We start from the raw sequence: 22517 nt of genomic DNA on the forward strand, positions 1-22517 counted from the left end.
AGAATTAGGGAAGAAGGTATGGGACTGTGGGCTTCCAACTTCCTTAGGAGTTATCCTCCCTTGGGATACCTCGTGTGCGAGAAACGTGGTGAAGACGGCTCAGAGGTTGATGGCTGTTTCTAGGCAATAAACTTAGTGGGACTCCTTTCAACCAAGCAACAAGATGAGTGTTTTGCAGGAGCCAAAAAGCATGTAAGGAAGGATGGAGAGTCTGAAACAGGAGCCTAAGGTAGATGAGAAAGCAGGAGGAAAGTGAAGCACAGTGGCAGGRCACCTATGAGGAAGGACAACAGCAGCAGATGGAAATAGATAGAGCTCAAGGAGGGAATGGGACTGTGTATGGGCAGGGAGACAGTGAGTCCRAGAAGAGCTCCTGTGGGAAACAAGATATCAGCATAAGGTGAATGGAGAGAAGACAGCAGTCATAGCAGTAGGAGATGGAAAACCTCCTGCTGTCTGACTCCAGACAGATGGAGGGGAGGAATGGTGGAGTGGAGGAGGCTGTACATTGGGCGTGGAAGGGGAGAGAAGGTGGGAAGAGCACATAGCAGTGAAATGTCAGCAGGATTTAGAGCCAGATGAAATACTTTGGTGTATTCTCCTCTCTGTTGCCGGTGGGAATGAGCTGCTTTGTTCACTTAAGGCTCTTCCTAGTCACCTCTCTGCCAAACTGCCCCAAGCACCTCCTACCCGAACCCACCCTGACCTCTAGCTTCCTCGGTTTTCCAAATCTTCATCCTCTCTGCTCCAGGTCTCCAAACTCATCTTTCTTGCTGTCTCTGCTTTTGCAGTGCTGGAAAGGAATTCTCTTTCCCTCCCCCTAATGCTTCCATTGACTGTTGTAGCTGGCTGACCTTGCCTTTTTTGCTTGAGTCCTGTCTGGTTTTTGTTGACAGGGATTTAAAAGAAAGACCAGAAAGAGGCTGCGCTTGCCAAAAGTTTGCCCAAGCAGTGTTTCTTGTGGCAGACAAAGATAATGTTTGTGATATAAAAATGATGTGCTGTAACTCCAGCTTCATGCTCAGAATGTGCCATTTTCYCCAGTACCACCTAAAGCCAGTCCCTTTTGTCATCAGTCTGTTTACACATCTGCCTAATCCTAAAAGAAGAGGAGACAGTTAGCACTGCCTGTTCTTCCACTCACTCCATGCTAAAAAGTATTTTCAGAGTAAGTTGTACTTATATAGAGAGCTTTTTGTTCCTGCTTCCAATTCCTGTTTTTACTTTCATGATTCTGTAGTGCTTCTGCACAGCTTTTTTTGTTAGTCCCTGTGCATGTGTTTTTGTGATTAATCAAGCCTTTTCACTTCCAGGAGGTGGGCATCTTTCTGACAGTTACCGAAGGAGGCCTCACTTCCAACAATGCAGTTGGAATGTCAATTGATTTTTTAATGCAGAAGATAAATCTACTTATTTTCTTAATTCTCATTGTCTGGGTAATTGTTATTTGCCTAATTGGTTCTGCATCAGATACTCTTCACATAGTCTCCTTGGCATTCTGTCACTTCAGTGCTTTAAAAGCATTGATGGAAAGAAAAAGAGGTGAGCAGTTAAATCTGTAAGGTGAGGAAATTATGGCCAAGAGGGACAGCTAGCTTGTCAGCAGTGACAGTTCTCCTTCACAGTTTAGGTTTATTATCTCTCTGCTGCATGTGCAGTGAACTAGTGGTGGCCGTGAAACTACTGAATTTTAAATGGAAATGTATTGGCATCACTGTACATTCTGGTGTCTGGGATTTAAATCCTGCAGCCTTGGCTAGAAAGGGAAGGATTCTTTAATGTATATGCATGAAGAAAACTTTTTGACTGCAGGTGTGAGCAAAGTTATCTATCACATGTTACAACTTGTCAGGCTAGTAACCTGGGATGAAATACAGGCCCTGTTGATGTAAAAATGGTAATTCTGCGATAAGTTTCATTTGTAACGGGATTTCACCTGGGAACTGCATGAACATTTGAACCATGTCATAATCAGAATGTTCCTCTGCAGTGCCCTTTAGTTGGATTTAATTAGTTAATTTAACCTGTAAGCTGCTACTTTGCTAATTTGCCTTGTCAATCCACATTTATCTGACTTTGCACTACAACATACTACCTTTCTACAGCTTTCTCTATTGCTTGTATTTTTTTTGTCATTGCAACAATTTATTTCCCTGTAATAAGAGTCTGTCTCTTATTTCTGACTTTGCATAACTCATCTTTTTATTTTTCTAGTCCTTGCAGTGGCTAATTTTTTTTCATTATATTTTTAATATATTAGTGATACTTGTTGCATCACTCAGTAGCTTTATCGTGTTTTTGCTACTCTCTCTATGTAGAGCATGATGGTTTTTTATGATAATGTGCTCTTACAATTCCTACCTGTGGTCTTAGACTCTCTCCTGGCTTAAAAAAAAAAAGTGAGCAAATACAAGGGGAAAAGGAGGTTAATGAAGTTAACCTCTGTCTGCTTAAAAACAACTTTAGTAGCTGTGAATTCTATTTTCTGTCTCACAGTAGAATTCTCTTATTTTAGACTATGATGAAGATTTTGAAGCAGATGAAGTCAGTGAAGAAGAACAGACTGGTGATCAAATGAATGGAACGTCAAAGTCATCCTCAGATGATGAGAACGATAATTCAGACCATGAAAAAGAGAGTAGAGACTCATCACAGAAGGCACTGCAGGCCTCTGATGGTGAGAAAGATGAAAATGATGGATACTCTGACAGTGACTCAGAGGATAATAAACAAGGTTAGTTTTTTTTCATACCAAGGCTTATAGCAGTCAATGTGATGCATGTTTTACATTTTGTGCATGTCCGGTAATATATGTTGAGTCTGTATTTGTATTACTTTTAAATGACACTTTGGGTGTTAGTCATCACGAAATATCCAAACCCTTTGTGTTTGTTGCACAGTCTGGGCAGTGGGATTTTTCTGCTGCCTTAAAGATACCCAGCTGTGCAGTAGCCACTTCTAGAAGTAATTGGGAAGAGAAGGCACAAGTCAGCTACTTTGCTGTACCTTAGACTGAGATGCAGTCTTTCTGCCTTTCCCCACTGCATTCATTGAGCTGGTAGAGCTTAATGTATCTCTCAGCTGCAATTGTGATACTCTTCAGGTGGGTGAGAAGAAATGGGAAAGAGTAGGTTGACATCTTTATTACAACATTGTGATATTTTACAGTTCCTGGTGGCTTCACTTGGGGGAGCACAGATATTAATTTTGTGCTGCAGTGCTAATATGATATATAAACTAGGTAAAGGGCAAAGAAAAATCATGCAGTGGCTACTGAATTGGTAAAAGATACTTATTTTAAGTGTTTTTATCGGTTCTACCATCCATCATTGAAATACAGCCAAACTCATTGGGCAGCATAAGCATGTGTCACAGTTTACAGTAGACATTGCTGAACTATTTAGTTGCAGAAATGGAAAAGCAGCTAGTCAGCAAATTAGCTGTGAATACTTGGGGCAAATGGTAATGTCAATGGTCACTGACATCCATGAAGTCATGACCACTTACACATTCTGAGGAGTGCACTTTTATCTGAGAAGTCATCAGGAAACCCAATATAATACCTTGTTTTTCATAAGTGCTATCTTTAGTGGATTTTTAATGACCCTAAATAATCATAACCTTGGCTTTGTACCCTGCTAGATCATTCACTCAGTTGTGGTTCAGAGGGGAAAACGCAATCTACTCATCTGTCCATTCCACTTGTAGCAGTTAGGAAGTTTTTGAGGGTCTCACTTAAAGTCTGGTAGTGAATAGGTTAAGAGTCCAAGCCAGTATGACAAGTTGTGATTTCTTGATCCAGATATAGGTACAAAAGTGTGAAGTGCACAGGACAATTATTATTAATTTAAGAAAGATTAAGCTGTTCTGTAATGAATTTCTGTAGCATAAATAGCATTTTCTGTCCCTTCAGTTGCCTGAATCAGCACTTTTCATGCTTAATGTTCTAACTGTTGGCCTTCACATATTCCCAGCAGCACATATTCATAAATAATCCAACAGGAAACTTGCAGGCAATTTTACATTTATTAAACAAGCAATAAGAGAATTCCAGAACATGGTGAAAGAGCAAAAAATGAACTGCCTACATTTTGGCTTGTCTCTTCTTCATGGCAAAGTGGTTTACTTCTCTAACATTTCTCCTCTACTGCTCTCTTAGATCCTGAGCTGACTTACGTGCCTGTTGCTTGCCATAATATACCAGGATTTCTCCATTTACTGCTGTTTTAATGAACTCATTTATATTCCTTACATCTGACAGTCCTAATATGCAAGTTGTTTCTCAAGTTAAATGTAAACATTACTTCACATTTGTATTTCTAGGTGAAATTTGCAAAGGTAAAACAGCTCTTTGTGAAAAAGTTGCAGCTGCAAGAAAGATCCAGTCTTTTTATAGAAAGTATAAAATGCAACAGAAATTCAAACCAGGTTTGAAACATTTTTGCCTATAAAATCATTGCAACAATCAAAAAAATCTAATTTTTCTTTTCTAATGGTAATCAGAAATAGTTTATTTGTGATTCATGAATAATCAGTACAATTAAGCATTCTTTTCTTCTTATTAGTGTATGACATTATCATTTTTGTGATTTTAATCAGCTGCTTATCAAGCTGTAGCAGTGTGTGATAATCAAGTGGAAGCATGTGGATGCATATGTGTTTATAGGTGGAGAGAAAGAGGTAACTGTAAGGGCCTTTAATGGCTACCTGTACACTAAGGACCTTCTTTAAGGGCCACCCTTTTCACCTTTGTTTTTACTGGCATGTAAGGATGCTGCAAGTCACCGTAGCTCAATAACTCAATATAAATTTTTCTATGCTGAAGAGAAAAGGCTATTGGGAAGCCACCAAATCACGAAATAGGGATATTTAATTAATATCACTAATTAAATTATTAATTTAATTAATTTAAATTAATAAATGTAAAACAGCTACTCACTAGGCAGTGGTTCCTCACCCATTACTGTACATGCACTGATACTGTGTATGAGGTTATATTTGCCATGGCTTGCTTTGTTCTCCTTTACTGTAATAGCTCAGGACATGTGTTTAAGCCATTTACATTTTGTGTGGTTTCAAATATGAGAGTTTTAGTCGTCTGTCTTAGCAGCCTGATTTGCTGCTTCTCTCTTTTACATCAACACACTAATACAGGTGTCACCAGTTATCATTTGCGGCTCATTTGGCAATGAGTAATGACCCTTGAGTGTCAAACTTGGGAGCGTCCCTCCATGGAAGTGAAGGGAAGCTGTTTTGAAAGGTGCTTCTTGAGAAGCTCATGGCTTGGAATCCATTTCCCGTTGCCCACGTGAGCTTTGACGACTTAACTTTCTCATCGTGACTTTTGATGAAAGGAGACAGGGAAATTGGCTTTACTTCATTCATTATCCCTGTAACATTTGCTGAGGATGCTAGGAGGACGTAGGCAATGTTCTAATTTGGCATTTGTATATCTTAGTGTAGGGAATGGTACTCAAATATTGGATGGGAACTGTAAAGGGTCTTTTAGAAGTCTAAATATATACATACAATGAATCATGGAAGAGGCATAGATTAGGGGCTAGGGATACTGGAGGAAGTGCTCCTTCAGGCTTTCCACCCGGAGGATATAAATTTTAGGAGTTCTGTAGTTCTTATTTAACACTAGTGCACAATGGACTGTAACGTTAGATAAGGTTGTTAAGGTTACTGCTAGCTTTGGGTGACATTTCAGATCACTGGAATCTTTTGCATTTCTAGGGGCTTTGCTTTTAACTTTGAAGGTCACGATGATCTTTTTGTTCTGGCTGTAGTGATTAATCTTCAAATAGATTTTTACACTCAAGGTGATAGAAATATTCAGAAATCAGTTGATATCTACTTCTGTGTACTTGCACAAAATCTGTTTACAAATATCACTGCAGTGGAATCCAAACTGGTGCTGGGCATTTCCTTCTGTTTGAATAGAAAGTTTGGTGGAAGGGTTTGTGATATCCCAAATGTCTATTTGCTGGATGGTATTTGAGTCCTCAGCTAGTTCTGTCCAGGTTCGCTGTGCAGCATGTGTTTCTTACAGAGCCAGTTAGTTTGCTGACGTAGAGCTCTTTTGCTGTATGAAGGGAAAGGCTGTGTTTATTGGAAGTGAGTGCTGGAAATGGGGTGGCTTTTTCAATCTGTGAGGTTCTGCTGGAGCAATATATAATAGAAGTTGGTGTTTTTAATGAGGGCATCAGTAAGTCCTTTCCATGACACCTGATTAACTATTCAGTTTTGATTATTTGATGTTAAGAGTGGTCTTGATGACATGTGCCCCATGAAGGCAAGAAGTTACAAAATATGGTGGATTTGTGAAAAGTATGGAAAATTTCATCTGCTGGGTAACAGTGGGAAATGACTTATTTGATGAATGTATTTGTGTTATCTGTTATCGAGAAGGTACAAAACTGCAAGATGGTAAGAAAAGGAGAATCTCACTCAGGAATAGTGCATGAGATTTGTTTTTAATCCTTTAAAGAAAATAAGTTTGTTTTTTTTTTTTTTGAAGTTTTTTTATTTAATGACTCCAGGCATTGATACACCCCCAAGAGTATATTGTGATTGTCAGCAGTATGTAATATAAGGACGTATGGGCAAGAAGGTAGTATCAATAGAGAGTATGAACTGTTTAGAGGGCTGGTACAAAGAATGGAATGAGCAAGAGCTAAGTAATAAGAAACAGGCACAAAGCCCTTATAGGTGTAGAAATACACAGAAAAGGCTGAAGTTGAAAGAAGAACAGAAGGAACATGTTTTTTGTGTTATAGGAGACATACTGAGTCTGTTTTTGCTCTTAGTTCTATCTGTATAACATTATTCAAATTCTATAATTAAAAATTTTTAAAAAAGGTGAGTTTAAGGCCTTTTGCTCTAAATGCTTATATTCTAAACAGCAGAAATTCAACCAAACATTTGTTAGTAGATGATTCATTATACAAAGCCAGACATCACTGGGTAATTAATGTCACCCCGATTAATTAAAATGAGTTGAAATAAATTTATTATAACCACTGAAAAAGAAAAAAAAAATGCAATCCACTATTTTAAAAAATGAATACAGAATGTCTGTGATTTCTTTCCTGTTGTCTTTCTTTTGGTTGTCTTTTGGTCTTCTTCCTTGGTAATGAAAACTTTCAACTTTTTTTTCCCACCAGTGAGCAAAAGAAGTGGAGGAGAGTGATGAAAAAGATGTGAATTTTTCCTACTGAAATGTAGCAGTGGTTTCCTGAGAAATAAGATATACTATTAAGAATTTGTTGGTAATTTTGAGGATAAAGAGGTTTTCTGTATGACTGAAGAACCCTTTCTATCTGAAAATAGTCTGCATGGAAACATTCCAAGAATTATTAGTACTCATCACTAGTTTCATCATTTCTTTTAGGAGATTAATAAAGTATCTTAAAAATCTGAACAGTGGAAGATTTTTCTGGATATTTATTATTACATTTTTTTTCTTAATTTAACTCCAACATTTTAGTTGTGCATTTTTGCACATTCTTAAGCAGTTCTTCTCCCTTCTTTATGTTTATGCTTACAAATTTTCCAAGACAGTTAGTGCATCCTCTGCCTGAGTCGTCATTTGCCCCAATCCTAAATATTTAGATTTTTTTTTTCTTGTAATCAAATCCATGTAACTCTTCTAATATCCAGCTCTTTTGCACTTACCTGAATTGCCTCTTCATTAATGCATCTTGTTGTGCCAGAGGTCTGGAAATTAGTACACTGTCTTGGGCAGCCTCTGTAGAGGAACTCCCTTCCTCAGCCCATTGAATTTTCTAGTGGTGGAGGATTGATACTCTGATAGGGATTCTTTCAGCTGTGGTTATAAGACTCTTTCGGGCAGGAACGTGCTATTTTCCACAGATTACAATTCTGGTATACTGATGGTGCATGGGTGGAAGCTAAAGTTACAACATGGAATTCTCCTTCTTCTCCTGTTTGCATGAGTGCCTAACTTGGGTGAAATTCTCCGACTCTGTATTTTTCAATATTGAATGCAATGCCCTGCTGAGATGTAAGGTTTTGTGCTCTGTAGTGCAAGAGTCTGTTGGAGTCAGTCACTCCGTAGCGCAGAGTCTGGCATTAGTGGCAGGGCCAGCATGAATAGGGTGTTACTACATAAGCAGTTTAGTCCATGAGAGGTTCATTTCAGGTGCAGATTTGTCTTGTATCTACTGATGGAGTCATGTGCAGTGCACATGAACGCACCCATAATGTGCTCAACGCACTTTTCTACTTGGTGTAATCAAGGCTGAGTCACTTACTGTTTAAACTGTGAATTTTATTTGGTTGTCTCCTGGAGTCAGTCAACACGGACATTCACTATTCTGATCTGGTAAGATCAGTCTTTGTGGGGAGCTTTATTGGATTATCATGCTAGTAATAAGTAACTCATTTTCTCTTGGCTTGCAGAGGATAATAAAGATGTGTTGGTTCTTAAATCTGTTACCTACAGTCGAGCTCCTGAATTCATATTTAGGCACATAAGTTAGTGATCTCATTTGCAAAGTTATTGAACACCTGTAGCTGCTGTTAATTACCATGGCTACTCGGACCCCTGGAATCACTCTACTGCTCTTTAGTATGTACGTACACAGCTAGGTGGCCAGCAGAACATGTTTGTCTAAAACATTTGGAAAGGCTCTGCCTTCAGCCTTGTTCCCCCCCCCCCCCGGTCCTTTTATTTTGTCATTAGGTGACTTTTTGATATTTTGTTAATTTGAGTATCTTTTTTTATGGCTGAAATGTAGGTTTATCCCATATAAAATTTATTGTGRTCCAGATCATCCCTGCTTTGCCGTGGCATGTTAGTCATTTGTAGTGCAAGCTTACTTTCTGTCTGTCTCCTAGATGCAAACATAATAAACCTGTGAACASCTGGAAATTACCCACACAGTATGTTTCTGTATAATTTAGCTTTCATTCTTGCTAGCTTCAACKTTCATCTCCTCCTGACCTGAACTTCTGTGTACTCTGTACATTGCCTATTCCTGAAATTCATCTGCCAAGCCTGAGACCTATGATGGTTTTGGAAAAGAACTTCTCACTTACTTTCAGTTAAGCATGTGTGTTAGTGTTGGTAGGACAAGATTTTGGATGGCAAGCCTTTGGGCACAGGTGCTACATTTTTGTGTTTGCAGTAATCAGTACACTAATCTACTTGTAACCTTTGAGTGCTGCTATAGTGGAAGTAACATAAATTAATGGCACATGGATTTTAAAGAGTACATACAGTGTACAATATGTAAACTGCATATTTGAACTGTTTTTTCCCTGCAGTAAGTTCCAGTGTTCTGCGAAATGCTATATGAAGAATGATCACTGAAGATTGATTTATTTTTCTTCAAATTTTCCATTTTTGAATTTTATATGATGCTCCCTAAATCTTTTATTAGAGCAGATGGTGAACTGCCTTCCCAATTCACCTTCTGTGTTTTACACATGATTTTACAGATCTTTATCCTGTTCACTGATATGATAGGAGTGCACTAAAGGACTGTTATTATTGTTGACATCTTTTGTGAAACAGAGCTCAAGAAACAATTCTAAAAACCCTTCTCAATCATATTAGAGGTGGTTCTGGAAGCACATTTTTGTGTGATTGATGGAGCTAATGGAATTCATTTTCATTATCAGAAGAAAAAGTTAATGGCTTTGATTTTAACACTGATACATTTGGGCAATGTACTTCTATGTACAGTTATTGGAACTTTGCCATCATGTCCTTCAGATGGTGTAATTCAGAGATTGATATTAGATAAGGATCTGTCCCTTTGTGCATAGCAAAATGAATTAGTGGGCAATGAATGCAGATGTTTTAGTGACAGATACTAAAATGAAATTGTTTGCTACTTCTAGACAGGAGGTCTACGCACTCCCTCTCATCCATGAGTACTCTGTATAGCAGTGAAGATGACTCTGCTGAAAAGATCAATGACAATGTTAAGGGCAATGAGGAGTATGATATCGAAAGGGCATCTGATAACACAGCTCATGCATGTTATGGAAATGAGAATGGGGAGAATAAACTGCTCAGAATGGAGGACAATCTGGAAACTTTTTCGCTGGAAAAGGAAAGAATAGATGAAGCAGAAAAGACAGAAACAGAAGATTTAACAGCAAGGGAAAACACTGAATTTTTTTGTGAAAATATAATGGCAATACAGCATCAAGGTTCTGAAGTTGATGGGGAACTCAAACAGGCTGGGTCAGTAGAAAGTAACACAAGGGAAGATGGGGAGAAGAATGCACGTAACAGGAAGGAAGATGGTGAGGAAGATGTCCTAGTGTCTTTGGAAAGCAATATGATGGAAGTGGAGGATAGAAATGAAGACTTTCCTCAGAGTGACGAAGGAGGTGGTGAGTACATTCCCTCTGCAGAACTGTGATGTGACCAGTGTGTGTAAGTGCTGCTGTATTTGCTTTTATACTAAGTTATTATGCAGCATGGGAAATGCAGTTGCTGGACTACTTTTCTAGACAATATCAGGCTGTTAGAGTGCTCTGTATTGCTGTGAGCTAAATAACCATCCAGAATGTAACCTGGGTCTGTTGTTTCTTTTCTAGTGTTTTCAGTGTAAGGCTTTGGCTATTCTTTTTTACTCCAGTATTTAGGTCTGATATATCATGTAATTATATTATAATTATAAGATTCAAATGTCCTTTATTATCTGTAAGAGAATCTGCATGCCAGACTGGGAGAATCTCTTTATAATGTGGGTAATACTGGATTAAAAAAAAAACTACAGAAGATGCCATGTGAGTCATGGTGCAGCAGATGGGGATAAGAAATATGTCAATTGACTCCTGGTTTTGTAACTGCACTTTGTCATGGACTTCTTGTCAAGGAGTAAATCAGTCTGACACCTCTGTTTGCTGGTAAAATGGAGATGTTGCTGTTTCAACCTCTCCTTTATGGATGATGTGTTGATAATGAGCAAGTAACAAACGGTTAGCCGCATTAGCAAGGTTTTGCATTATCATATCTGGGGAAGGGGAAAGAATGCAAGTCCTTGCTTTGAAATGTTATCTGGTTCATAGGGGAAATGTCTTGGATGTTGTTAAATCAGGCAGTATAAATAAATACTCTTCTGCAGTGGTGCTGACATAAAGAAGGAGAGCCACAAGCCATGCCAGACTATATTTCTAATTGTACCTTTCTATATGCTGGATTTGCAGTGGAATGTATCATGCTTTTGTTCTAATAGGTGTTTTTTGGTTCTGCTTCTGTTGCTTTCTGTTCACTACAGTGCATGTATCTAAGCCATGTGTGTGGAATAAACATCTGTGAATGCTGGTGCTCAGTACTTTGCAAGTCTGTTGCTGCTGGGTTACTTTGACTCTCTTGTGCTTTGCTTTTGCTTTGTTATGCATTGAGAATTGAAGTAAAGATGGTAGTATACTCTTCTCTGAGTAATGCTGAAGTCTTAAAAGATGTTTGCTTCTGGAACCCTCCAGCTGTGTGATGAAAGGAACTTCAGTTTAAGCAGCTTTACCACTAGACTCAGATGAGTTGAGTAAAGGCTGTTGAAGAACAAGGAACTTTAAAAACACAGAGGACAGCATGTTACACTGTGGTGTAAAACCAAAGAAAGATTAACTGAATGTGTCAAGCTAGTAATCTGATACTGAATTAGCCYGAAACAATGGCACTGTTCTTAATTTGTACAAATTTCTATGTGCTGTCATTCAACACACACACTTTTATGGCTCTAGGTTTGAACAGAGACCATCTATCAAATATCACAGGGAGGGAGTCAAATTGGTCAAATTTTTTATAGGTAACAGCATTTACTTCATAGTAAAGTCCAACATCATGTCTGCTGCCTGGAGACTACCTGCAATTCAGGGACAGAACAGGTCAAAGGAGGACAAAACAAGGACAAACCAATCATTTAACTAGAAGAATCTCAAGTGAGACCTCCTAAATTGCAGTCTGTTCTGTGTCTACACAGGGGTTCTCTAGGTAAATCTAGTGTTTTAAAAAAAAAAAGATCCCCAAGAAACTCTAGAGCAATGGAAGAACATTTTTTGAGATATAATTAGTGTGTTAAAAGAAATATTGCTGGGTAGCAAAGGTACAGGGGAATCTTAGCTTCTTCTAGGCACTTAGCAAAATTGCTACCTTGACAAAGATTCAAATTCCGAATTTAAGGATATTTACAGTCTTAAGAAAATGTCAGATTCTTCCAACCCCCACTGTGCTGGTTGTCCAAAATGTTGAGGGCTGTCAGCTTCCAAAAGACACTAGGAGAACTGAAAGAACTCAGTCCTTTACTGCATCTGCAGAATTGGTTCTCAGAGCACTCTTGGACTTCCCTGTTTTTTTCGCATGAACTTCTCTGTAGGGCTGGTCATTCCAGCCTGTGTCTGCAGGAGACCGACATGGCACCGTTTCACTTTTGCCCTGATGAGATCTATCATGCCCTGCTACTGACAGGATTTCTCCTAACCAGTGCTGTCATTAACAGGGTAGAAATAATTTATCAGAGCAAAATGTGTGTACTGAAGAAAGGAAAAGGTGCAAAATGCTCCTCTGGGGTTATTTGGTTGCAGGTTGAGTCTGGGCAATGGTGTGACAGAATCTGTCAGAAGTATGGAAATACCTGGGACAGGTTCCTACTGTGCATTTTCTGATCTTGCTGTGCTCTTTGTGACAAAGAGATACTGCTGATCCCATAAGACAAAATTACTGTGAGCTGTATTTGTCCTCCTTCTCTGGTCTCTGTCTTTTGATAGACTGTCAATTTCCCTCTTGGCAAACATTACACAGGCAGTAAACTCCTAAGAATGGGAACTGCCAGCTAATCGGACTTCAGTCCTATAATCAGGTCAAAGTAAGAAAGTATGCACCATACTCAGCAAAGCTCTTGGTATTTAAGCATGTATGAATAAAGTGCTACCTGTACTTTAGTCTGAGGCAGCCAAGGGATCTCCTGGAGCTGAAAGCTTTGTGATTTCTCTGCAGAGCTGAAACATCAAAATGATTAAAACAGATTTTGCACTAGTGCTCAGAGACCTTTGTCAGGATCTTACCTTAGGAACAACCTCAATTGCTGTTCCCTGAACTTCCCTGCTTGTCTTTCCTGGTTCCTTGCAGTGCAGCTCTTAGTGCTTCAGCTAGGTGGAATGTGCAAGCAGCAGTGAAGCCATCGCTTCCCTTTAGGAGCTGTGGTATAGGCAAAAAGGCACGCTGAGAAGATGGCTTCTGTAACATAGCCTGGAGTGGTCTATTTAAAATTTTCTCCCATTTCTCTTAGAAGCTGTGGGTTCTGGGTACTGATAAGGAAGGAAGGAAAGGGAGTAAGTGGAAAGGAGCAGGAGGAACCATGAGAGGAAGGAGGAGGAAAAAAAAATAGAAAAGGTGAAAAACAGAAGAAAAATAACATGTACAATGGAGAATAGGAAGAGAGAATCAACAGTGTAGAAGACAACCATGCAGGAAGAAGGTGAGAGAGAGCAGATGGTGTATTGGCAAGAGAGAGGCAAGGAGCTGGGAAGAGAAGAATGTGAAGTTGAGGACAATGTTAATTCTTCTCCTCACTGCAAACCAGTGGGAATAATATCCCTCTTCCAGTTCCTCTGGAATCTTTCATTGCCCTGACTGATTCTGAAGCAGCAGACGGATTAAATCCCATACACACAGCTACAAGTATAAAAAACTTGGGGCTTTATTCTCCAGTCTCTTAAGAATTGATAGCCCTTTATCTTAATGTATTGCTGGAGGGAACATGCTGTAAAATGCATGCACACACATACACATGCCTATTCCTGTTCCCACATATAACACAATGGGATATATTCCTCATGTATACTCATTTTATTTTTGCTTGCCAAATTGGAGTTTTATCTGAAAGTAGCAAATTTCTCTTACTTGAATTCAAATGGTATTTGATTGTTAGAAACATGGTGCAGATGATAAAATCTTCCTTAAAATAAGTATTAAATGTAAACTGCATAGCTGAATCTGCAATGTTATCTTAAGTGATTTAATCAATCTGTAGCTTAGTGAAAGATCCAGGCAATCCTTCCTAATGACTATTGATTCTGTTTTTTCTGCTTCATGCAGGTCTGTAGTCTTTACCATTCAACTTAGCCACAGGAGCCAAGACAAAGATCGTTAATTACTGTCTACCTGAAACTATTGAGTTTTACCCGCGTATAGCTTGGTGGCTGGACTGTTGGATTTCTTTACTAAAGGTGTTCTTGATGTGTGATTTCAATACATCACCCCTAGAAGTGATAGTGTTCCATAGAAGACCTGTTCAAACAAACACATTGAGGAAAGACAGTATTTCAGTGGGTTAAGTATATCCTTAAATAGGGAAAGATGCATCCTTCTGAACACTTTCTGTAAGGCTATTTGTCACTTCATGGCAGAGGCAGGTGGACAATTTGGATGAGACTAGTGGCCAGGTCAGTCAGTCTTACTGTGCTTATTTTTATGCAACCAATTTTCTTTTAGCAGAGCTCCTAATTACATAAGAAGTGCCCAGAGATCCATCTATCACGGCAGTCTGTTTCTGATAATGGGAAGAGAAGATATTGTTCCCAGAGAGCATGAGAGGCATGCTGTTTTATGTTTCACTCACTTCGTAGTCCGCCATCAGTCAGATCTGTTGTACACAGAAAAAAATCCTTGCCTAGTTCTTTTAGCATCCATTTATGCATCTGATGTCCATGAGTTTCTCTAGTCCATTTTTGAATCTGCTGTTACTGTCTGGCCTTCAGCATCCTGTTTTAGCATGTTCACTCCCCTCTGTTCTGTCCCTTCTTGATGATGCCCCAAATTTTTGGTACCTTTACTACATGCTCTACTGCAGAGTGGCCCAGAGTCAGGCAGTCCCTTAGCGAGGGGCATTAGCTTCCTCCTCATGGCTCCTTGTTTTAATTTCAGAGAAATCTAGATAAGGTGTTACTTGAAAGTCAAGATATCATACCATATATCACCTCTTTATATAGGCTGCGAGTCGAGATTTAGCCAGAAAAATGTTGAGTGGTTTGTTGTTCCCCTCAGCTTTGCTGAAAGTTGTCTGGCAGTTGGTTTTTTGCAATGGGAGCCCAAGTTAGGATTCAGATCTTTTTTCTCACAGACTGAAACCCTGCTCCTGTCCTCTCAGAACAAATGGCTTTGTCTAAATAAAATGCTGTAGAATGATTCTGAAAAAAGCATTGATGAAGATAGTGAAAATTGTCCATGTTATCACTGAGCCTTGACATTGATCTTGTCTGCGGGCTTCCAGAAGCAGAAACCTGGAATTTGGTGATCTCTGCAGCAGTTCCACTGCAGTGATGAATTTGACCAGTGTGCCACTTCATGGCATATACAGCAATAAGATCTCGGAATATTGTGATTGTCTCCTTTATGATCTTGAAGGTACTCTTGAGGAGTACCAGGAGTTGACAGAGTTCCTCTCATTTGATCCAAGACTTGATTGATCCAAGCAGTGTAGGAGCAGTATGGAACGTATGAGCTATTGGGCACCATCCAAGCAGCAACAGGTATGAATCAAGTCTCACACTAACAGTGATAACACAAACAAGAAATGGACAGCTGTTTCAGAGATGTGCTTTCTGTGATTCCTGGTGGGACACAGTCAGTAGAGACCATTTGGCAGTAAAGCCAAATGCTAGGTTTGACTTTATGTTGTCAGTCTATAACAGTAGCAAACCAGCAAACTCTTTGTCTAAAAGACCCTAAACCAATAACAGCAATAGAAAAGGAGAGAGAGGGAGAGAGAGAAAAGTGGTGGAACTTGAAGGAATAAGCCTGGGATGCTGAAGGGAAGAGCTTTCCAGGAAGATGCCAGAGGGATAGGCTGTGTATACAGGTGAAACACTACTCATAGAGAAGCAGTTCAGTATTACAAGCTTGATAGTCTTTCATGTAGTTACCCAGCATGCAATTCATAAAGCAAAAATGGAATTGACAGCACAGTCTTAAGGATAATGTTACAGGTATGAGTTGACTGAAACATCGCAGTCATTGCATTTACAGAGTAGATAATGTTTCCCTACTTATCTGTAGATAAACAAATCTTCATTCACTTCTGTTAGTTTGGGGAATTGAGGATTCATCAGAACTTTAATTGGGCTTAAAATAGAAAAATGTCACTTTTCTTTTAAATAGTTATGGAACAAAAACAATTTTATGTCTATACAACAATTTTGCTTGTGCATTGAACCTCCTTCCCCTCCATCCTGACAAAGGTAGTCTCACTATTTTGTGAAAATTTTGTGGAAGATTGCTGCTGCATGCTTCTGTAGCTGCTCCTTCATGAATCTCTCTCTCTCTCTCTGTGKTTTTTTTTTTTTTTTATAGTGGTTGCCATTTGATTTTAATCTACTTCAAAAAATTATTTCTGCTGAAGATTTACTGGGTGCCAATCAGACCTACAGTATATTACAGATTTTAAGTCAAGCTGAGATAACTGGATGATTTCTACTCCACTTTTGCTTTTTGATGGTTTCTCTTTGTTGCTTCCTCTTTTGTAATTTTGTGATTTTTTTGAAGATTGCAAATCAGTCCAAGAGAAAATAGCAGAGGCAATTGAAAATGATCATCACATGAATTCTGAACTTGAAGCTAGCGATTCCAGAACAGATGAGAAAGAAGAGAACTTAACAAGCACAGAGCATGATATCAATGAAGGTGAGGACAGCTAACGTGATCAGAGACCTGGGTTAAATTTCATTCATTTAAAATCTATTTATAGAACAATTTCACCTTTCACTTTCCTTTCCAGGCTATGAAACCTTCTTTGTGTTCTTCTTTACTTTCTTGACTTTTTTTTTTCCAGACTTGTATAAAATCAGGTGATGACTAGCTGGCTTCTGTAGTCATGTATAATTGATGCCTTTTGGGGGGTTATAATGATCCTGGGTAAAGAATCCAAGCCAGAAAAAACCTGGCTGACAGTCAAGAAAATAACAGTGAAAAGCAGGTGTCTAGTGAGTTTCCCTTTGCTTCCAAGTAGACATGTTAAATGATGAGATGAAGCCTCCTAGGGAAATGTAGTGACAAGATAGGCAGGATGGGACTGCTGACATGGAATGGAATGTGAATGACAGAACAGGAATGAAACTGAACTCCAGCCTTGATCTCCACGATGTTTCCAGCTTGTCTCCCAAACTCATCTCCATGTTAGCAGTTGGCATAATTGGCAATAAGGAAATTTCAACTTGATCTTGGCTATTTCAAGTATTTCTGTCCAGGAATGTTTCAAGACCTCGCAGTCCTCGCAGACTTAGCAGAGTTTATTGTTGGAGGCTTGCCCTGCCTAACAGAAGGGCCATACAGGGAGCATTAGAGCCAGCCACTCTGTTACTGAAGGAACTGCAGCAATGAGCCCTAGTGAACATAAATGCTAAAGGTTCTTCTTCATGATAGCAATGAGGCTGAAAAAAGAATGAAACCATATGTTAAGATTGACTGAATCTGCACTGCTGTAGTTACCTTTCCTTCTTTGATCCTCTGTCCAAGAGTCCAGTGCTGGCAGGAACCAGTAATATATGGTTTCTGATTGCTGGTTCTGCCCTGTCTTCTGTTTTGGTGCATAAATCCAGGGTGTTCTAAGTTTTCTTTTTGTTGTCAGCTGGAAGACTTTTGATCTTCTTCCTTTAGCTGATCAAAGAACATGGTCTTTAAAGGGCTGTCGTCTTTCATCCAGCAAGTGTATCCAGGAGGTTGGAGGTTCCTCCTCATCCCTGGTCTCTTAGTCATTGCCTTTTTCTCAGTAATACTTTCTCAGATGAGATTGCTTCTGCTCTGGTCTCATCAGCTGACCACAGAACAACTGTCTGTAAGATTTAATTTCAGAGCCCAGTCATCTTCATGTATTGGTCTTTTTGCAAACATCTTTGTTTCTGATGTATAGAATGGGACTRGAAGCATGTAGTTTCCAGGCAGCCCGATTTCTGTGTCAGTGGAGATTCCCCTCTTCCTCCAAATCAGGGATGAAACACGCTTGCTTCCCAGTGAGGTGGACTTTGGAAATGGACACTCTCAAGGTGTCTCATTTACCTGCTTTAATATGAAATAACTTCACACTTGCTGTTATGATTCCTGGCCTATGCAAGACCTCGCTTTATAGAAGTGAATACATTGTAAGCAGCAGCTAGAGTAAATTAACTCCTTCTGTCTCTGATAATAAGAAGGTAAACACACAGACTGTGCCATGCAAGATACAGCGTTCAGTTTCTGTTAAGAAGTAAACAAAGTATCTGCTTTACAGGCGCTAGCTAAAATCCATTACAGAAGACTGTTCAAAATTAGCACCTGGACAGTTCAGACACTATGCCTTTGCAGAGACAGTAATATTTGACTCTTGGTTGAGATGATGGATTTTTTTATCTTGTTTTGTACCAAAGCCTCTATTACAAATTTTTAATGATTATACATGTTACTGAGTTTAATAGTGGGTTGAGTTCTCCCAGATTCAGGAGGCAGTGTGGGTGTTATAACAATATGACAGTCATTGACAGCTGATTGAGACGTGTATATATATAAAAGCAAAAAATTTTTAAAGCCTAAGGGACTTCAGGAAGCTAGTAGTAAAGTTAAACAATATACTTGGTGGAAGGCACATCTGGATGAAGGCATGATTTCTTGTATTGCAAAATGCAACGTGGAATTTTTAATTTAAATGTGTTGTCTAGTGTTTAGGCGATGAATGATCTGGTGGGAGGAGACAGCCCACTGTGCTCGCTCTCTCTCCTTCCATGACCTCCATTCTCTCTCTGGAAACCTCCTTCTCAGCTCGTTCTTTCTTCCTCTGGTTCCTTCACTCTCTTCAGCTTCTTGAGCTGCCTGTGCATCTTCTGCTTTCCTGTGCAGTAGACCTGCCTAATGAATGAACTGTGTCCACTTCTGAAGGGCAGGAAGGGAAGGGCAGCATTAGGGAGTGGGCAAGGACGGAGGGAGGTTCTTGGGAAAACAGACAAGAGCTCTACTTCTCTGCTGGTAGAGCTGGGCCTGGACAAAAAGCGTCCTTCAGGCCTGATCAACACCTGGAGCTGTCTGGGGCTGCCGTTCAAGAGACGGGCTTCAGCTGCACAGTTTATAGTCCAAGCAGACAGCAAAAAGCAGTAATTGTGGGATGCTGCAGCAGTGCAAGAAGGTGAAATAAGTTAAATAATGGCAGATGATTTGGGACAAGACAGGCTTTGCCCAGTTTGAGAAAGCCTAACTCGGAAAAGACGTTGCTCCTTGCTCCCTTCAGTGGCACAAACTCTCCTATTTTCTGAAGTACAGGAACCTGCCATGTGGGTACAAAGCGCAGCTGCAGCAGCACAGACTGCTGGAGGTGGCTGCCCAGGGGCAGATCCTGGAACACTGAATTCAGCGAGAGCGTTGCCATTAAATTCCCAGGGGGGCAGGAAGAGGCACTATATTATTCCCCTGGTGTAATGACAGAATCTGGGGGAAGCAATTACCTGTTTTGCATGAACAGCTGTGTGGTTTTCCTCTTATGTGTGCATATTTTACATGAGTAATTTGCCAACTATTTTTGAATATTTGAATGTTAGTGTCAAGCTTATAGGTATTTCATATAAACACTCTGAGCTCCCTGCTAGGCAGGTGAGGTGGGGAGACAGTGGGAAGGGCAGAGAGAACTGGCAGTGTTGAAAGCTGGTTATGCATCAACATTTTTGCTTGAATTAGTTATGCCAGGTGCCAGCGTGACAACACTAGAAACCTACGCACAGGTGTGTAACAAGAAGCAGCAGAACAAGTTTTCTTCTTGTCACCGTGCTGATGTCCTTTCATTGCTTGGGAGAGAGTGTCTTTAATAACCGCCTCATAAAACAGCTTTAATGTTAACACAGTTATTTCAATAAAACTAATGTTTTGATTATTTCTTAATAGCACCAGATGGAGCTTTCTTGGCAGAAGAGACAAGAACACTTGAAATACAAAAGGCAGCAGAACAAGTGGTACAAGAAGGGCAGATGGTGGGGGAGAAACAAGCACTTGAGAAGGGAGATTTTGTAGCTGAGGAAGGAGATGCTCACGCTGAAGAGGCAGGACAAGAAACAGCATTAGAGGGAGATTTGCTGTCCAAGGAAGACACGGTGGCTGTGATGTTAGTGGAAGGTCAGCTCGCTGTAGAAGAATCTGCACCTGAGGAGAGGGCCATGACAGCAGAAGATCCAAAAGAGAAGGAGACAGGAAGAGGTGGAGAGGTGACATTTGGGGAGCAGGAAGTTTTGAAAGATGTGAAGGAGGGTGAGGAAGCACTGAAAGAGCAAACCTTTGAGGGAGAAGAGGTGGTAAGGACAGTGGTATTGATAGGCAAGGAGGTAGATGGAGCAGTGTCTGAGGGGGATCAAGTAGCTGAAGAAGCCTCTGAGGGAGAAGAGGCTGTGCAAGAAGCCTCTGAGGCAAAGGAGGTGGTGAGTGAGACAGTGTCTGAGGCAGAGGAGGCTGTGGAGGAGGGAAGTTTTGCAGGGAAGGACATTGTGGAGGTTGCTGTGTCTGAGGGAGAGGAGGCTGTGGAAGATGCAAACTTGGCAGAAGAGATTGTGGGGGTGGTAGGTCCTGAGGGAGAAGAGGCTATAGAGGAAGCTGTTTCTGAAGGAGAGGAGGCTGTGGAGAAGCCTGGGGCTCTGCTGGAAACATTAGGGGAGATGGAAGTTTGCACAGGGGAAGCAGCACCTGGAAGAGAAGAGTTCAAAAAGCCAAAGGAGTTTCCCCAGCTGAAAGCAGTAGGGGAGGAGTGGATGGAGATGGGGAAAGCTGCCACAGGAGCCGCAGTGTCTGAGACAGACGAACCATCAGAGGTAGAAGAGAGCTCCTTCCTGAGAGCAGAAGATGCAGTGGAGGACTCTGTGGAGTCAGGCAAGTGTTCCTTCTTACAAGTAGCTCCTGGGCTAGAGGCATTGGTGGATGCTGGAAGGGTTCCTGTAAGTGAAGGCTCATCTCAGCTGGAGAAGACAGCAACAGCAGAGGAGGAGGAAAGCTTACCAGGAGCAGACAAAGTGGCACTTTTGAGGGGAAACCCATCTTTGGGCTGCAAAGCACAGACAGACAGAGCAATGGAAGAAAAGACTGATAAGGGGGTGATGGGAAAATCTGTGGTGATGGGAAAATCTGTGGAGAAAGCCACAGCAGAGTCAGGATGTGGAGAGGAGGTCGCAGATGGAGCAGCAGGTCCAAGGGAGCTGGCAGCTGGGATGGAAGAATTGCTGGAGACTGCGGTAGGGAAAATGACAGAGAAGGTGATGTTGAACGTAGAGATGCCTCTTGGTAAAGAGGTGATAGGTACATCAGCAACGCCTGTAGAGGAGCTGAGTGAGAGTGCTGCAGGGGAGGTGGGGATGGAGACCTGCACAGTGGTGGGGAAGGAGGGTGAGATGGAGGGAGCCATGACGGGTGACCAGGCAGCAGCAGGGAGGGCGGTTTTGCCCAAGGAAGCAGGAGTGGGAGGAGCGGCGGTGGGGACAGTGCTGGACGCAGCGGTGACGGGGGAAGGCAGAAGAGCGGAGGGAGGGATGGGCAACAGTGCAACCACGCTGGAGGGGATGGAAGGGGCAGTGGGGGGGATGGAGAGAGCGGAGGTGAGCGGCCAAGCGGCATTCGAGGGGGCGACAGCAGAGGGCCTGGGGGTGGCGGAGGAAACTGGAAGGGATGCAGCGGCTGGGGGAGCAATGGTGGTGCTGGCTGGAGGAGGTGGCCTGAGCGTGATGGTGGTGCCTGAGGCTGCAGTAATGGGAGGAGTAGTGAGGCCCGAGGGAGATGTGCTGGAGGGACCGGGGGTGGCCAAGGAGAGCGCAGCGGAGCGAGAGGGGCCGCGGGTTTTTTCCATGCCGAGGGAGATCAAGTCGGAGGATGCAGCAGGCAGCAACGGCGTGGGAAATAGCAGAGCAATGCTCTGGAGCGAGGAGACAGCAGAAACATCATCACTGCTGGGGGAAGCCGAGGCAGAGGCTACCTCGCATGGCTGGAAGAAGGCTGGACCTCGGGAGGGCCAAGAGACAGAGAAGGCTGGACTGGAGGAACGGGAGATGGCAGAGGACATTGTAGCTGGAGAGTGTGTGGAAGCACAGGGAACATTGTCCGTCAGGGATAAGCTGATTACAGAAACATCACCAAATGTCCCAGGGCATCGAGACGGGGCAGCAGTGCCTGGAGGGAGAGATATAACAGGAGAAGTGGGACTGTGCCAGGGTGCGGTGGAGGAGGAGTCAGCTCTTAAGACAGTGGTAACGGAGAGAAATCCTGATGGAAGTGGTGGGCCAGTGGAGGGAGAAACAAGACAGGTAGGGGTGAAAATTGAATGGAAACAGCCAGACATCAGTGAAGACACCACAAAGAGAGAGGTAGAAGGAGTCACAGAAAATGCACAAAGCATTTCAGGGGTTAGGGAGCTGCTTGAAACCCAGCAAAGGAGGGAAAGTCCTGGACAAGGGCATGCAAACGCACCAGGAGCCACCATCACGGAAAAGAGAAGCCGAGATCCGTGAAAGGTGAGTGTCTGTATGAGTCAGGTTGCTACCGTCGG

At 41.4% G+C, this 22517-nt stretch overlaps 1 protein-coding gene across 1 annotated transcript in view; it reads left to right on the plus strand.

Moving 5' to 3' along the window:
• The window catches only part of ERICH3 (glutamate rich 3), a 56496-nt gene that overhangs the window by 33353 nt on the left and 626 nt on the right, over positions 1 to 22517 (plus strand). Inside the window, exons 13-16 of the mRNA XM_026074479.1 lie at positions 2516 to 2734; positions 9874 to 10374; positions 16529 to 16666; positions 19883 to 22482. Coding sequence (XP_025930264.1) covers positions 2516 to 2734; positions 9874 to 10374; positions 16529 to 16666; positions 19883 to 22479 — 3455 coding nt within the window. The 3' untranslated portion in view covers positions 22480 to 22482. The remainder of the gene's footprint in view (positions 1 to 2515; positions 2735 to 9873; positions 10375 to 16528; positions 16667 to 19882; positions 22483 to 22517) is intronic.

This window comes from Apteryx rowi, unplaced genomic scaffold, assembly GCF_003343035.1.
Source record: "Apteryx rowi isolate R43461 unplaced genomic scaffold, aptRow1 scaffold_39, whole genome shotgun sequence".
NCBI lineage: Eukaryota > Metazoa > Chordata > Aves > Apterygiformes > Apterygidae > Apteryx > Apteryx rowi.